General features: G+C 39.6%; 1 protein-coding gene across 4 annotated transcripts in view; it reads right to left on the reverse strand.

Moving 5' to 3' along the window:
* Positions 1-17,616, reverse strand: part of MGAT4A (alpha-1,3-mannosyl-glycoprotein 4-beta-N-acetylglucosaminyltransferase A) — a 123,506-nt gene that overhangs the window by 29,360 nt on the left and 76,530 nt on the right. For all 4 annotated transcript variants that reach the window (XM_062208766.1, XM_062208767.1, XM_062208768.1 and 1 more), the window contains exons 7-8: positions 17,250-17,363; positions 15,023-15,098 (exon numbers count right to left, since the gene is read on the reverse strand). In XM_062208766.1, the coding sequence (XP_062064750.1) occupies positions 15,023-15,098; positions 17,250-17,363 (190 nt within the window). The remainder of the gene's footprint in view (positions 1-15,022; positions 15,099-17,249; positions 17,364-17,616) is intronic.

Here is a 17,616-nt window from a genome sequence, read left to right on the forward strand (position 1 = left end):
CACCCCTATTAGAATAACTATGCAGTCGGCCGGCGCCATGGCTCACTTGGTTAATCCTCCACCTACAGCGCCAGCATCCCAAATGGGTGCCGGGTTCTAGTTCCGGCTGCTCCTCTTCCAGTCCAGCTCTCTGCTGTGGCCCGGGAAGGCAGTGGAGGATGGCCCAAGTGCTTGGGCTCTGCACCCGCATGGGAGACCAGGAGGAAGCACCTGGCTCCTGGCTTCGGATCGGCACAGCGCACCAGCCATAGCAGCCATTTGGGGGGTGAACCAACGGAAGGAAGACCTTCCTCTCTGTCTCTCACTAACTCTGCCTGTCAAAAAAAAAAAAAAAACAAAACTATGCAGTCTAAATTTGTTGCTTCCTTATCCCCAACTCTAGTTCCCCCTTCATTTTCCCAGGTGGCCTTTATCCATTCTAAACATTCACAACTGGGACCAGCATTGTGGGGTAGTGGGCTAAGCTGCAATCTGCAACATTGGCATCCCATATCACAGCGCAAGTTTGAGTCTTGGCTGCTCTGCTTCTGATCCAGCTTCCTGTTAATGCACCTAGGAAGGCAGCAGAAGTTGTCCCAAGTACTTGGGCCCCTGCCACCCACATGGGAGACTCAGCCCAGCCCTTGCCATTGAAGCCATTCGAGGAGTGAACAAGCAGATGGAAGATCTCTACTTTTTTCCCTCTCCCCCTGCACCCCATCACTCTGCCTTTCAAATCAGTAATAAATATTTTTTAAAAGTATCCAAAACTCACATTAAATCAAGGACCTTTTAAGCTAATGCATTTTCCCACTGATTTGTATATCATAATGAACACAAAGAATTTTATACAATTTGAGACTGTGTAAAGACTTTGGTATAAATTAAATCTCTTTCCTGAAGCATAATTTTTTTGGCAAATATAATTTCAAAAATATTCATTGAATCCAGCTTTGAAACAATTGACAAATTAGGAACAGTCTAAATGATTAATAAAGTTATTATGACATCTGAATGACAGCAGTTTAAGAAGCAATTAAAAATTATACTAATCTATTTTACTGACAAAGGTATTTATACTATGTTTACTGATAGTAAAATGGGTTTTCAGACAATATGTAGCATATGTCCCTGTTATTGTAAAATAAAGTTACTTTAGAGTGATGCCAACAAGGTAGAACAGGAAACCCCAGACTCTCCTTCCCCTACAGGGTCACAGATTTAAAATCATTCTATAGCTACAGCCACTCACTTGGGCACAAGACGGCAAGGTTAGAAGGAAACAGATGACTTCTTCCTGAGCAGATAAAGTAGACATACATCCAGTTTTTTTACTTTTTGGGGTGCAGCCTGAGGGACTGGTTTTTATCTTTAAGTCAAAGCAGGGACAAACAACGGCACCAGGTTGGCAATTAAGAACAAAGGCCACCAATTGACACAAGAGGCTACAGTACCACATATAGACACTAGATGGAGCTCCAGTGTTTGAAGCTTACTACAATACCAGCAAGACCACAGTGCTGCAGACATCCATCTGGGGGAGCTCCCGAGAGAGGAGACCACCTGAGATAAGGCTGGAGAGGGCTCCAGAATCTTTTACTAGGCAACAAAATGAAGCACTTTCAGTGTAAGATCAGACTTCTAGTATTGGGAGAGGCAGTTGATATTTTTAAGTGCCAAAATCTCAACAAAAACCAAACTACAATAGAAAAATTCTTACATATATTTGAAGGAATGAATCCCCAGAAAGCAACCTCAAAGAAACTGAGATAACTGAATTACCATGTTAATTCAAAAGTGTCTTAAGGAAGCAAGGTGATTGAAGAGAACAGATAGACATCTAAATGAAAGCAGGAAAATAATGTATGAACAAAATGAAGATATCAACAAATAGGAACTATGAAGAATGACCTCAGAAATTCTAGAACAAAAGAATATAAAACCTGACAAAACAGAAGACTTGACCAGGGAGAAAAACAATCAACAAACATAAAGATCAAGGCAACAGAGAAAAGGAAGAAATATAGAAAGACAGATAGAAAGAAAAATAAAGACAACCTATAGGACCAATGGACAACATAAAATGGAACAGCAAACTCATTTTAAGAGTTACCGAAGGAGAAGAGTCCCTATTGGAAGAAACTGGCTGAAAACTCCAAATGAGAGAGAGATAAACTCACAAATTCAAGAAGCTGAAAGAACTCCAACTACAATGCTAAAGAGACCAACACTAAGACACATCATAATCAAGCTGTCCAAAGTCACAGACAGGGTCCAGTGTTGAGGCACAGCTCGCTGCCTGCAATGGTGGCATCCCCTATCCAAGTGCCAGTGTAAGTGCCAGCTAGTCCATTTCCAATCCAGTTTCCTGCTAATGAGCCTTGGAAAGCAGTTGATGATGGTCCCTGCCTTCCATATGGGAGAGCCAAATGAAGTTCTTGGCTCTTGGCTTTAGCCTGGCCCAGACCTGGGTTTGTTTGCTTGCTTGTTTTTGTTTTTTTAAGATTTTATTTATTTGAAAGGCAGTTACAGAGGTAGTGCTAGAAAGAGATAGAGAGGTCTTCCATCTGCTGGTTTACTCCCCAGATGGCCACAATGGCTAGAATGGGGCCGATCCAAAGCCGGAGGCCAGGAGCTTCTTCCAGGTCTCCCATGTGGGTGCAGGGGCCCAAGGACTTGGGCCATCTTCTCCTGCTTTCCCAGGCCACAGCAGAGCTGGATTGGAAGTGGAGCAGCTGGGACTCGAACCTGCACCCATATGGGATGCCAGCACTGCAGGCAGTGGCTTTACCTGCTACACTACAGTGCGAGCCCCCCAGACCTGGATACTGAGGCCAATTGGGGGAGTGAAGTAGCAAATGGATAATCACTATTCCTCTCTGTCAGTCTGCCTTTCAAATAAATAAATGTCTATCTTTAAAAAAAGATAATAAACCATCTTTTTAAAATAAATTTTAAAAAAAAAATCTCACAAAGAATCTTGAATGAGGAAAGAGAAAAGCAACCCATCACACAATAGAGGGAGTTCAAAATTAAATTAACAGATTTCTCAGCAGAAAACTTGCAGGCTAGATGGGAGCAGGATGTTAATTAAAAGTATTAAAACAAAACAAAACCCTGGGGCCTGCGCTGTAGCGGTGGGTTAACGCCATGGCCTGGAGCACCAGCATCCCATATGGGTGCCGGTTCAAGACCTGGCTGCTCCACTTCTCATCCAGCTCTCTGCTATGGCCTGGGAAAGCAGTGGAAGATGCCTCAAGTCCTTGGGCCCCTGCACCCACATAGAGGAGACCCGGAAGAAGCTCCTTGCTCCTGGCTTTGGAACGCCATAGCTCTGTCCATTGCAGCCAATTGGGGAGTGAACCAGCGAATGGAAGACCTCTCTCTCTGCCTTTCCTCTCTGTGTAACTGACTTTCAAATAAATAAATAAATAAATCTTAAAAAAAAAAAAAAACACCTTGTCAACCAAGAATACTTTCTATACGGTAAAACTGCTAAACAAAAATGAAAGAGAAATTAAGACGTTCCCAAATAAACAAAAGTTGGATGAATTAATAACCACTATACCTGCCCTAGTGCTTAAGAAGTTCAGGTTGAAGTTAAAACAATGACAGGCAGCAACAAAACACCATATGAAAATATAAAACTCCTTGGTAAACCCAAAATTAGAAGAAAGGGAAAAATAATGATTAGAGCAGATGCACAAAATAGAAACACAACAGAAAAAAAAAAAATACCAGGAGTTGGCTTTTTTAAAAGATCTACAAAATTGATCAGCCTTTAAAAAAACTTAAAAAAAAACTCAAATAACTAAAATTAGAAATTAAAGAGAATATTACAACTGATCCCATAGAAATAAAAAACTGTAAGAGACTCAGATAATTATGTTCTAAAATGTCAGACAACCTGGAAGAAATGGATAAATTCCTAGAAACATATATCAGGACTGAATCATGAAGAAATAAAAAATGTGAACACATTGTACAAGGAGATTAAAGTAGAAAACATCCCAGTAAAGAAAAGCCCAGGCCCAGAGAACTTCACTCAACAATTCTGCTAAGCATATAAAGAATTAAGACCAATCCTTCTAAAACTTCTTCCAAGAACTGAAGTGGAAAGAACAGTTTCAAATATACTATATAAGGCCAGCATTACTCTGATACCAAAAATAGACAATACAAGAAAATTACAGGCCAATATCCTCAATATTGATATAAAAATCCTCAACAAAATACTAGCATGCACAATTAAACAGAATATTAAAAAGATTATACAAAACAGGATTTACACCTGAAATACATGGATGTTTCAACAAAGGACAATCACTGGTAATACACCATGTTAACAAAATGAAGAACAAAAACACATGATGATTGCAATTGATACAGAAAAAGCATTTAACAAAATTCAACAAGTTTTCATTTAAAAAACCCCACAATTAGAAACAGAAGAAAATGGGGGCCCATGCAGTGGCATAGCCAGTTAAGCCTCCACCTGTGACAACACTGGCATCCTATATGAGTGCCAGTTCCTGTCCCACCTGTTCTACTTCCAATCCAGCTCCCTGCTAATGCACCTGGGAAAGCAGGCAAAGATAACCCAAGTGCTTGAACCCCTGCACCCTTGTGGGAGATCTGGACGAAGCTCCTGGGTCCTGGATTCGGTCTGGCCCAGCTCTAGCCATCATGGCCATTTTAGGAGTGAATCAGTGGATGGAAGATCTCTCTTTCTCTCTGTAATTCTGCCTTTCAAATAAAATATATAAATCTTTTAAAAGTACAAGAAAATCACCTTAATAAATGTCACATTTGTTTATTAAAAAAAACAAAGCTGGCCGGCGCCGTGGCTTAACAGGCTAATCCTCCACCTGCGGTGCCAGCAACCGGGTTCTAGTCCCAGTTGGAGCACCGGATTCTATCCTGGTTGCCCCTCTTCCAGGCCAGCTCTCTGCTGTGGCCCGGGAAGGCAGTGGAGGATGGCCCAGGTCCTTGGGCCCTGCACCCGCATGGGAGACCAGGAGAAGCACCTGGCTCCTAGCTTCAGATCAGCACAATGCGCTGGCTGCAGCAGCCATTGGAGGGTGAACCAACGGCAAAAAGAAAGACCTTTCTCTCTGTCTCTCTCTCTCTCACTATCCACTCTGTCAAAAAACAAACAAACAAACAAACAAAAAAACAAAGCTAATATCACACTAAAATGGTGAATAATGGAAAGTTTTTCACTCTAAGATCAGTAGTAAGACATGGATGCATGTTCTTATTACAACTTATCAACATAGTACTGGAAATCCTAGCTAGAGCAATTAGAAAAGAAAAAGAAATAAGAAGCAACCAAATTAGAAAAGATGTAAAATTATCACTACTTGCAGATTACATCATCTCATATGCAGAAAAGCCTAAAGAATCCACAAAACACTACTAAAACTAGAAATAATTTATAGCAAAGTTTCAGGACACGTAATCAACACATAAAAATCAGTCGTGTTTCTATATACTAACAATGACAAATCAAAAAAAGCTAAGAAAACTGTCTCATGCTCAAAAAACATCAAAAAGATTAAAATAAAAATATTTATGAATAAACCTAACAAAGGATGTGAAAGACTTATTTACAATCAAAAGTATAAGACATTTTTAAAAGAAACCAAGGGCCGGCGCTGTGGCTTAACAGGCTAATCCTCCGCCTTGCGGCGCCGGCACACCGGGTTCTAGTCCCGGTTAGGGCGCCGGATTCTATCCCGGTTGCCCCTCTTCCAGTCCAGCTCTCTGCTGTGGCCCGGGAAGGCAGTGGAGGATGGCCCAGGTCCTTGGGCCCTGCACCCGCATGGGAGACCAGGAGAAGCACCTGGCTCCTGGCTTCAGATCAGCGCGATGAGCCGGCCGCAGCAGCCATTGGAGGGTAAACCAACGGCAAAAAGGAAGACCTTTCTCTCTCTCTCTCTCTCTCTCTCACTATCCACTCTGCCTGTCAAAAAAAAGAAAAGAAAGAAAGAAACCAAGGAATATAAACAGAAAGATATCTTGTGCTCATGAACTGAAAGACTATTAAAAGGTGAATACTACCCAAAGTAATAAAGATTAGATTCAATCCTTATGAACATCTCCACGGCATTTTTCACAGAAACAGAAAAAAAAAATCCTAATCCTAAAATTCACATGAAATCTCAAGGTAATCCCAAACTATCAAAACAATCTTGAAAAAGAAAAACAAAGCTGGAGGTCTCAAACTTAATAACAAAACATAGCAGAAAGCAATGGTGGTCAAGTCAGCCTAGTACTGGCATAAAGACAAACAGACCAACTGAATGGACAGAGACCAGACATAAAACACTGAATATTCAGCCAAATGATTTTCAATAAGGATATCAGGTTACATAGTAGGGAAAGAAATGTTTTTTCAACAAATGGTGTTGGAAAACTGGATATTTCACATGCAGAAGAATGAAGTTGGACCCAATGCTATGCTATATACAAAAACTAACACAAAATGGATTCAAGACTTAATTCTAGGGTTAAAACTAAAAAACTCACAGGAAAAAAAAAAAAAGAAAGAGAAAAAGCTTCTGGATTTGGCAATAGACAAAATAAAATAAAAATAGACAAACAGAATTATACCTAACAGAAACTTCTGTTCATCAAAGGAAACTCACAGAACTCAAGAAAACATTTATAAATCATGTATCTTACAAGGGATTATTATCAAGACTTCAAAATGAATTTCTACAACTCAGCAATAAAAACAAATAAACCGTGCCGGCGCCATGGCTCAATAGGCTAATCCTCCGCCTGCGGCGCCGGCACACCGGGTTCTAGTCCCGATCAGGGCGCCGGATTCTGTCCCAGTTACCCCTCTTCCAGGCCAAGTCTCTGCTGTGGCCTGGGAAGGCAGTGGAGGATGGCCCAAGTGCTTGGGCCCTGCACCCCATGGGAGACCAGGAGAAGCACCTGGCTCCTGCCTTCGGATCAGCACGGTGTGCCGGCCGCTGCGTGCTGGCCGCGGCGGCCATTGGAGGGTGAACCAACGGCAAAGGAAGACCTTTCTCTCTCTGTCTCTCTCTCACTGTCCACTCTGCCTGTCAAAAATTTAAAAAAATTTTTTAAAAATTAAAAAAAAACAAATAACTCACTTAAAAAATGGGCAAAGGACTTGAATATTCATTTCTCCAAAGAAGAAGCATAAACAGCCAACAAGCACTTGGAATGATGCTCAACACAACTAGCCGTAAGAGAAATGAAAATCAAAACCACAATAAGATATCACCCTACACTCAATAGGATCGCCACTATTAAAAGATCCAAAAACAAGTGTCAGAAAGGATGCAAAGAAATTGGAATCCTTGTGCACTGTTGGTAAGAATGTAAAATTGTATACTCACTATGGAAAACAATAAGGAGGGTCCTAAAGAGAACTTTCAAATGATCCAGAAACCTGACTTTTAGGTATATAACCAAAAGAATTCAAACCATGGTCTTGAAAAGATATGTGCACACTCACGTTCACTGCAGCATTATTCAAAATAGCCAACAGCTGGAAGCAAACCAAGTGTCAATCAATAGACAGATAAATAAAGATATATACATATAATGGAACACTATACAGCCTTAGAAAAGAAGGAAATCCATCACAGGACAAATCTTGAGCAGATTATGCTAGGTAAAATAAGCCTGCCAAGAAAGGATAAATGTTATATGATTCCACTCACATGAATCACTTCAAGTAGCAAAATCATAGCAACACAGGTAGAAAGTTGGTCATCAAGGGCAGGGGGAGGTTAGAGAATAAATTAATGTTTAGTATATACAGAATTTCAGTTTTGAAAATGAAAAAGTTCTAGAGATCTGTTGTAAACTACGTAATTATACTTAACACTACTGAACTGTACACTTAAGAAATTAAGACGGCAAATTTAATGTTACATGTTTTTTACCACAATACAAAAAGAGGTTGCATTCAATGAATTAATAAATATAAAACATAAATGGCAAAGAACAATGTCCATACATGGTAAGCATGTAATAAATTCAAGTCCACAGCTGCTGCTGTTATTATAACTTATTTACTGACCCTGCTTATGGAGGGATGTTTTCCTGAAGTTCTTAAATATTTATTCCTCCTAAACTCCACAAAAAATATTCAAGTTTCTACTATCTCCTCCCCTGAAGAGAAATTTAAAATAAATTTTGAAAGCAATGTAACTACACTTTGAAATTATCTATATGAAGGTCTTAACTACAATGTGCTTATATATAAATTGGTCCCAGAATAAAAACAGCAAGGCTCAACTATAATAATACTTGGAACATGTTAAAAGAAAATTCTCGCTATTTTGAAATTAAAATAGGACTTTTCCTAAAGTGCGTCAAGGAAATGCACACCCGAAATCTAGGATTTCATGTTTTTACATGCAAAACTTTTATACGTAATGTTTGGTACATTATTACATTCTGATAGTGCCCATCATTTACATTTCCTCTCCTGTGAACTGAGGGAGAGTTAATGCCCATGTGAATATAGCTAGCCACAGGTCAGACGTCAAAGGAGACAAAGCCTAACTTGAATGTATCCACCTTCACAAGGAAGTCATGCTGCTTCCTTCTCTCCTCCTCTCCCCAACCATCCTCTTCCCCCAGCAGCTGCCCAACCATTTCCTTTCTGAGTCAGGAACAAGGTCTTTTCGCCAATTTCATGGAAATCTCTCCCAGGGAAGGTTATAGTAAACTTTTTAGACTGTCAGGCTTAGTGTATTATGCTTCTCCAGAGTATTTGATTTTAAACAAGGGATAAAGACACTAGTTGCTTAAAGAAATGAAGATCCTATTGTGGAATTTAAGCTTACATCAATAAGAAGAATGAGATTTGGAAAGCAGAGCCTCCTAGAATTTTTATCAATTTTGTTTATTTTTTTCAAAAAACAAGCTCTTCATTTCACTCATCTTTTGTATTTTCTTGGTTTCAATTTTTTTATTTCTTCTGTAATTTTAATTATTTCTTTCCTCCTACTAACTTGAGGTTTGGTTTGTTGTTGTTTTTCTAGGTCCCTGAGATGCACTGATAGCTCATTTATTTGGTACCTCTCCAATTTCTTCATGTAGGCACTGATTGCTATAAACTTCTCTCTTAACACTGCTTTTGCTGTACCCCATAAGTTTTAATATGATATATTGTTGTCCTCATTTCTAGAAATTTTTTATTTCTTCTATGACTCACTGTTCATTCAGGAGCATGTTGTTCAGTCTTCAAGTGTTTCCATATGATCTAGAGATTACTGAGTTGTTAATTTCCAGCTTCATTCCATTGTGGTCAGAGATGCATGGTATGATTTCAATTTTTTTGAATTTGCTGAGATTTGCTTTATGGCCTAGCATATGATCTATCCTACAGAAAGTTCCATGCACTGATAGAAGAATGTGTTTTCTGCAACTGTGGGGTGAAAAGTTCTATAGATATCTGTTAGGTCCATTTGGACCATAGTGTTGATTAGCTCTGTTGTTTCCTTGTTGATTTTCTGTCTAGTTGATCTGTCCATTGATGAAAGTGAGGTGAAGTTCCCTGTTACTATTATATTAGAGTCTATGTCTCCCTTTAGATCATTAACATTTCTTTTAAATAGCCAGGTGCCCTGTAATTGGGTTCATATACATTTATTATGGTCACATCCCCCTGTTGATCCCTTAATCATTACATAGTGCCCTTGTCTCTTAACAGTTTTTGTGTTAAAGTCTATTTTCTCTGATATTAGGATGGCAACACCTACCCTTTTTTTGCTTTCCGTTAGCATGGAATATCTTTTTCCATCCTTTTATTTTCAGTCTCCGTGTATCTCGTGTTTCTGGTAGGCAGCAAATAAATGGGTCTTGCTTCTTAATCCATTCAGCAAGTCTGTATCTTTTAACTGGAGAGTTGAGGCCATTTACATTCAAGGTGACTACTGGTAAGTAACAACTTGGCCCTGCCATTTTTCCATAAATATTCCTATTGTTTACTGTGGATTTCTTTTGTACTTTTACTAGGGAATTTTCTGCCGTCACATTCTTATGTAATGATGACTATCTTTCTGTGTTTCTGTTTGTAGCTCATCCTTAAGCATCTTTTGTAAGGCTAGACAAGTAGTGACAAATTCTTTCAATTTGTTTGTTATAGAAGGTCTTTATTTCACCTTCATTTATAAGAGAGAGCTTTGCAGAGTATAGTATTCTGGGTTGACATTTCAGATACCGGGTTGACATTTCAGATAAAAGGAATCATCAGGAATTACTATAAAGAACGATATGGCAACAAACTGGGAAACCTAGAAGAAATGGATAGATTCCTAGACATATACAATCTACCAAAATTGAGTCATGAAGACACAGAAAGCCTAAACAGACCAATAACCATGATGGAAACGGAATCAGTAATAAAGACCCTGCTGAATTCTACCAGACATTTAAAGAACTAATTCCAATCCTCCTCAAGTTATTCAAAACAATTGAAAGGGAGGGAATCCTCCCAAATTCATTCTATGAAGCCTGTATAACATTAATTCCTAAACCAGAAAAAGATGCAACAGAGAAAGAAAACTATAGACCAATGCTCTGATGAACACAGACACAAAAATCTTCAATAAAATATTAGCTAATCAAATCTAACAAAAAAATCAGAAGATCATTCACCTGGGATTTATCCTGGTGATTTGCATATGGTTCAACTTATGTAAATCAATAAATGTAATATATCACATTAACTGAAGAACAAAAACCATATGGTTATCTCAATAGATGCAGAGAAAGCATTTGATAAAATACAATATCCTTTCATGATGAAAACCTTAAGCAAATTGGGTATAGAAGTATTATTCCTCGGCCGGCGCCGCGGCTCACTAGGCTAATTCTCTGCCTTGCGGCACCGGCACACCGGGTTCTAGTCCCGCTCGGGGCGCTGATCCTGTCCGGGTTGCCCCTCTTCCAGGCCAGCTCTCTGCTGTGGCCAGGGAGTGCAGTGGAGGATGGCCCAAGTCCTTGGGCCCTGCACCCCATGGGAGACCAGGATAAGCACCTGGCTCCTGGCTTCGGATCAGCGCGGTGCGCCGGCCGCAGCGCGCTACCGCGGCGGCCATTGGAGGGTGAACCAACGGCAAAAGGAAGACCTTTCTCTCTGTCTCTCTCTCACTGTCCACTCTGTCAAAAAAAAAAAAAAAAAAAAGAAGAAGAAGTATTATTCCTCAACACAATCAGGAAATTTAGGACAAACCCATGGCCAGCATCTTATTGAATGGGGAAAAGCTGGAAAAATTCCCCCTAAGATCTGGAACCAGACAAGGATGCCCACTCTCACCATTGCTATTTAATAATCCTTCAAGTTTTAGCCAGAGCCATTAGGCAAGAAAAAGAAATCAAGGGGATACACATTGGGAAGGAGAAAATCAAACTATCCCTATTTGTAGATGACATGATTCTATATACAGGGAATCCAAAAGACTCCACTAAGAGACTAATGGAACTCAAAAAAGAGTTTGGAGGCCGGCGCCGTGGCTCAACAGGCTAATCCTCCGCCTTGTGGCGCCGGCACACCGGGTTCTAGTCCCGGTCGGGGCACCGATCCTGTCCCGGTTGCCCCTCTTCCAGGCCAGCTATCTGCTGTGGCCAGGGAGTGCAGTGGAGGATGGCCCAAGTCCTTGGGCCCTGCACCCCATGGGAGACCAGGAGCAGCACCTGGCTCCTGCCATCGGAACAGCGTGGTGCGCAGGCCGCAGCGCGCTACCGCGGCGGCCATTGGAGGGTGAACCAACGGCAAAAGGAAGACCTTTCTCTCTGTCTCTCTCTCACTGTCCACTCTGCCTGTCAGAAAAAAAAAAAAAAAAAGAGTTTGGAAAAGCAGTAGGATATAAAAATCAATACACAAAAATCAATAGCCTTTCTATACACAATGTCATGGCTAATAAAGTACTTTTAAAATCAGTCCCATTCACAATAGCACCAAAAAGATTTACTGCCTTGGAATAAATTTTCCAAGAATGTCAAAGAGCTTTACAATGAAAATTACAAAACACTAATGGAAAAATAGAAGATATTAAAAAATGGAAAAATCTTCCATGTTCATGGATTGGAAGACTCAAAACTGTCAAAATGTCCACACTACCAAAAGCAACTTACAGATGCAATGTGATCCCAATCAAAATACCTACGACACTCTTTGTAGATCTAGAAAAAATGATGCTAAAATTCATATGGAAATACAAGTGACCCAGAATAGCTAAAGCAATCTTACACAACAATAACAAAGCTGGAGGCATCACAATACCTGACTTAAAGACATACTACAGGGCTGTTATAATCAAAACAGCCTGGAACTGGTATAAAAACAGACATGTAAGACCAATGGAACAAAATAGAAACCCCATAAATAAATCTACACACCTAGAACCAACTTATCTTTGACAAAGGAGCTAACGTCAATCCTTGCAGAAAGGACAGTCTCTTCAACAAATGGTGTTGGGGAAACTTTATCTTTGCATTCAGAAATATGAAACTAGACCCATATCTTATACCTTACACAAAAATCCACTCAAAATGGATCAAAGACCTAAATCTATGACTTGATACCATCAAATTCTAGAAATATTAAGGAAACTCTGCAAGACACTGGCATAAGCAAAGACTTCTTGGAAAAGACCCCAGAAGCACAGGCAATCAAAGTAAAAATTGACAAATGGGATTACATCAAGCTGAGAAGCTTTTGCACTGCAAAAAATCACTCAGCAAAGTGAAGAGGCAACCTGCAGAATGGGAGAAAATATTTGCAAACTAAGCAATTGATCAAGGGTTATCTTCCAGAACCTAAAAAAGAGCTCAAAAAATTCAACAACAAAACAATCCAGTTAAGAAATGGGTAAAGGACTTGAACGGATATTTTTCAAGAAAGGAAATTCAAGTGGCCAATAGACACTTGATAAAACGCTCAGGAACACTTGCCATCAGAGAAATGCAAATCAAAATCACAATGAGGATTCACCTCATTCCAGTTAGAATGGCTCTCTTACAGAAATCAACAAACATCAAATGCTGGCAAGGATGTGGGGGGAAAGGTACCCTAATCTACTACTGGTAGGAATGTAAACTTGTCTGGCCACTGTGGAAGACAGTATGGAGATACCTCAGAAATCGGAATACAGACCTACCATATGATCCAGCCATCCCACTCCTGGGAATTTACCCAAACCAAAAGAAATTAGCATCTGAAAGAGTTATCTGTACTCCCATGTTCACTGCAGCACAATTCACAATAGCTAAGATATAGAATCAACCCAGATGTCCATCAACTGTTGACCGGATAAAGAAATTATGGTATAAATATACTATGTAGTACTACCCAGCTGCTAAAAAAAAAAAAAAAAGAAGAAGAAGAAGAAGAAGAAACCTTGTCTTTTGCAACAGGATGGGCGCAACTGGAAACCATTATACTTATTGAAATAAGCCAGTCTCAAAAAGACAGATACCATATGTTTTCCCTGATCTGAGTTAACAGAGTACCTAAAATGTAATGTCTAGGAGTAGAATGGACATTTTGAGATTTGATGATCATTTATAGCCCTTGTCTCTTCTGTTGAGGAATAGTGTTTTTTTTTTTCTTTCTTCATACTATTTGTTGAACTCTTTTACTCAGCATAAAGTTAACCATACAATCATTAAGTAAACTGAAAGTAAATTAAGAGTGGGAGTGTGAGAAGGAGGAGGAGAAGGGTCAGAGCATGGGTAGGAGGGATGGTAGAGGGGGAAATGTCACTGTGTTCCTAAATCTGTATATGAAATACATGAAACTTGTATAACAAATAAAAGTTAAAAAAAAAAAGAAAAGACCACATCATTACCAGATTAGTCTACCTGATCGCATTATGTTGACATTGCTAAAAATTAAACCATTAGAATTAAATGTGAACTTTATTATCTTCAATATAAATTTAAGAATAAAAATATTTTGTCACAAGATCACTAGGAAAAATTATGAGGAAATCCTTCTTTTAAATCTGGCAGATAATTACAGCCGGCGCCATGGCTCAATAGGCTAATCCCTGCCTGCGATGCCAGCACACTGGGTTCTAATCCCGGTCGGGGTGCCAGATTCTGTCCTGGTTTCCCCTCTTCCAGGCCAGCTCTCTGCTGTGGCCCGGGAGTGCAGTGGAGGATGGCCCAAGTGCTTGGGCCTTGCACCCATATGGGAGACCAGGAGAAGCACCTGGCTCCTGGCTTCGGATCAGCGCGGTGCGCTGGCAGCAGCCATTGGAGGGTGAACCAACAGAAAAAGGAAGACTTTTCTCTCTGTCTCTCTCACTGTCCACTCTGCCTGTCAAAAAATAATAATAATAATCTGGCAGATAATTAAATCTTAGTTCTTTATAACAGTGGAGAGAAGAAGGAAAGAAAAGACAGAGGAATCTAAGAAAAAAATGGAGGAGCAGATAAGCACATGATCAGCCCACTCAGTGGCTGGCCCTAGTGTCTGCAAGCCCTCAAACTGGAATCTCAGACCTTACTTTCTCAAGTATCATGGAGACCTCTCTGCTCTGATATATGATTATGATCTTACAGAACTGAGAGAGCTGATGTTTTCAAAATTTCTTATTTTAGAAAATATACCCTTGGCCGGCGCCATGGCTTAACAGGCTAATCCTCCACCTAGTGGCGCCGGCACACCAGGTTCTAGTCCCGGTTGGAGCGCCGGATTCTATCCTGGTTGCCCCTCTTCCAGGCCAGCTCTCTGCTATGGCCCGGGAAGGCAGTGGAGGATGGCCCAAGTCCTTGGGCCCTGCACCCACATGGGAGACCAGGAGAAGCACCTGGCTCCTGGCTTCGGATTAGCGTGATGCACCAGCCGCAGCGGCCATTGGAGGGTGAACCAATGGCAAAAAGGAAGACCTTTCTCTTTGTCTCTCTCTCTATCCACTCTGCCTGTCAAAAAAAAAAAAAAAAAAGAGAGAGAGAGAGAGAGAAAAGAAAAGAAAATAAACCCTTGCTACTGCTTAGAATTGTGAAAAATGCTAAATCATAAAAGAAAAGCCACACTTACCTGAATGTAATATATGCCCTTTTCCTGAGCATACATCATTAGAAAACAATAATCTAAGTTTTGCTTTGTTCTCCATCTGAAATAAACAAAAGTTAGGGAAAAAAAACAAACTGAACAATTAAAAAGTTAGGAATCAGATTCAAATTTAGTGAAATAAAATTAGATGCATAAACCTCAACAGTCTATATAGAGTATCATACACACACAAGTTCATACACATGACAATATGTGTGTATGTGTGTATATATTATATATATGTGAGTTTCTATTTATACTTGGGATAGAGTCAAAAATAGTCACCTTTTTTTCTGATGAAGCTTGATTAAAATACATTTCCAAGAATACTAAGCCTCAAAATGTCCTGAAGGAAAGAGTCCAAAGTCAAGTAAGTTTGAGGAACACTGCCCATGTGTTCCCCTTCTAGAGAAATATTAGTATACTACAAGCACTGAAATATCCAGCAGTGAAGCCCTATGTTGAAAACAAAACTTCAGGGGCTGACACCATGGTGCAGTGGGTTAAGCCGCCGTCAGCGACATTGATATTCCATATCAGAGCACTGGTTCGAGTCCTAGCTGCTCCAGTTCTGATGCATCTCCCTGCTAGTGCTTAAGATAACGCAACTGATCACTTGGGCCCCTGCCACCCGTGTGGGAGACCAGAATTGGGTTCCAGGCTCCTGGCTGCAGCTGGGGCTTATAGTCATTTATAAGGAGTTAACCTATGGATTGAATATCTCTTTCTGGATCTCCCCTTCTTTCTTTTTAACTTTTATTTAATAAATATAAATTTCCAAAATACAGCTTTTGGATTCCAGTGGCTTCCTCCCCCTCCACCCCATAACTTCCCTCCCACCCGCAACCCTCCCCTCTCCCGCTCCCTTTCCCATTCCATTCACATCAAGATTCATTTTCAATTATCTTTATATACAGAAGATCAATTTAGCATATATTAAGTAAAGATTTTAACAGTTTGCACCCTCACAGAAACACAAAGTGTAAAGTGTTGTTTGAGTACTAGTTATAGCATTAATTCACATTGAACAACACATTAAGTACAGAGATCCTACATGAGGAGTAAGTGCACAGTGACTCCTGTTGTTGATTTAACAATTGACACTCTTGTTTATGGCATCAGTAATTACCCTAGGCTCTTGTCATGAGTTGCCAAGGCTATGGAAGCCTTTTGAGTTCGCCGACTCCGATCTTATTCAGACAAGGTCATAGTCAAAGTGGAAGTTCTCTCCTCCCTCGCAGAGATCTTTCATTTAGGTGTTTTTTGTTTGTTTCTTTGTTTTTTGCCAGAGTGTCTTGGCTTTCTATGCCTGAAGTACTCTCACGGGCTTTTCAGCTGGATCCGAATGCTTTAAGGGCTGATTCTGAGGCCAGAGTGCTGTTTAGGACATCTGCCATTCTATGAGTCTGCTGTGTATCCTGCTTCCCATGTTAGATCGTTCTCTCCCTTTTTTATTCTATCAGTTAGTATTAGCAGACACTAGTCTTGTTTATGTGATCCTTTTGACTCTTAGTCCTATCATTATGATCAACTGTGACCTGAAACTGATCACTTAGACTAGTGAGATGGCATTGGTACATGCCACCTTGATGGAATTGAATTGGAATCCCCTGGCACGTTTCTAACTCTACCATTTGGGTCACGTCTGATTGAGCATGTCCCAAATTGTACATCTCCTGTAGCTCTGCCTTTCAACTAAGTACATACACTCTTAAAAAACAAAAGAGGAAAAAACAAACTTTAACCCAGTATTTTTCAAACATTTTGAAACTAGTGCTTCCAAAATTCTATTTTTGGAGACCACTGCTCTGGTACCTAGAACTATATTTTACACAGAGGTAGAGATTAATAAATATTTATTGAATATACACATGCAAAAACCCCCATATCAAATTTATAATGCTAAGTCCTTTCAGTGAATTCCTGGTAGCCTACAGAAATACTAATACTGAATAAGAGAAGTAGTTCCAAAAACCAGTTCAGGAAAAACATAATAAAACAAAAGCTTATACTAACTAAGCTTTTATTCAGACTAAGAAAACTTCTCCAGAATATTTTACACAAGTTGTCCTGAACTTAAGTTCAGACAACTGAATCTATCTAGAATATTTTACCAAATTCAACCCTAAATGTTTTAAGCTTCAATAAATAAGAACTACATTTATCAGATATTACACTTACAAGGATGGAAGATTCTGAAACCATGGCTCACCTTATTCTTTCTTTAGAGTCTCCAAATGTCTCCTTTAAATTTGTCAAGTCAGGATAATAACTTTCAGGAGGTGATATTATTTCTAACAAGCCAGAATTGATTTCTTTAGAAAATCTATAATGAGAAAGGTTAAGTTCTGTGGGATTTTATTTATCTTAATGCTCAATTTTCTGTATTTAACAAAAAAAACCTCAATAATTATTTGGAGCAGTATATAATGTTACAGTTACAAGGTATTAAGTTAAGCAGTTCATCTATGATTTTATTTACCAGAAAATACAAGCTTTCCCAACAGCTCAAGATGTTTTTTTCTTTTTTTGTAGCACAGAAAACCTAGCACAGCTGCAGACATTATATTCCTAAAAGG

The sequence above is a fragment of the Lepus europaeus genome, chromosome 13, assembly GCF_033115175.1.
Source record: "Lepus europaeus isolate LE1 chromosome 13, mLepTim1.pri, whole genome shotgun sequence".
Taxonomy (NCBI): Eukaryota; Metazoa; Chordata; class Mammalia; order Lagomorpha; family Leporidae; genus Lepus; species Lepus europaeus.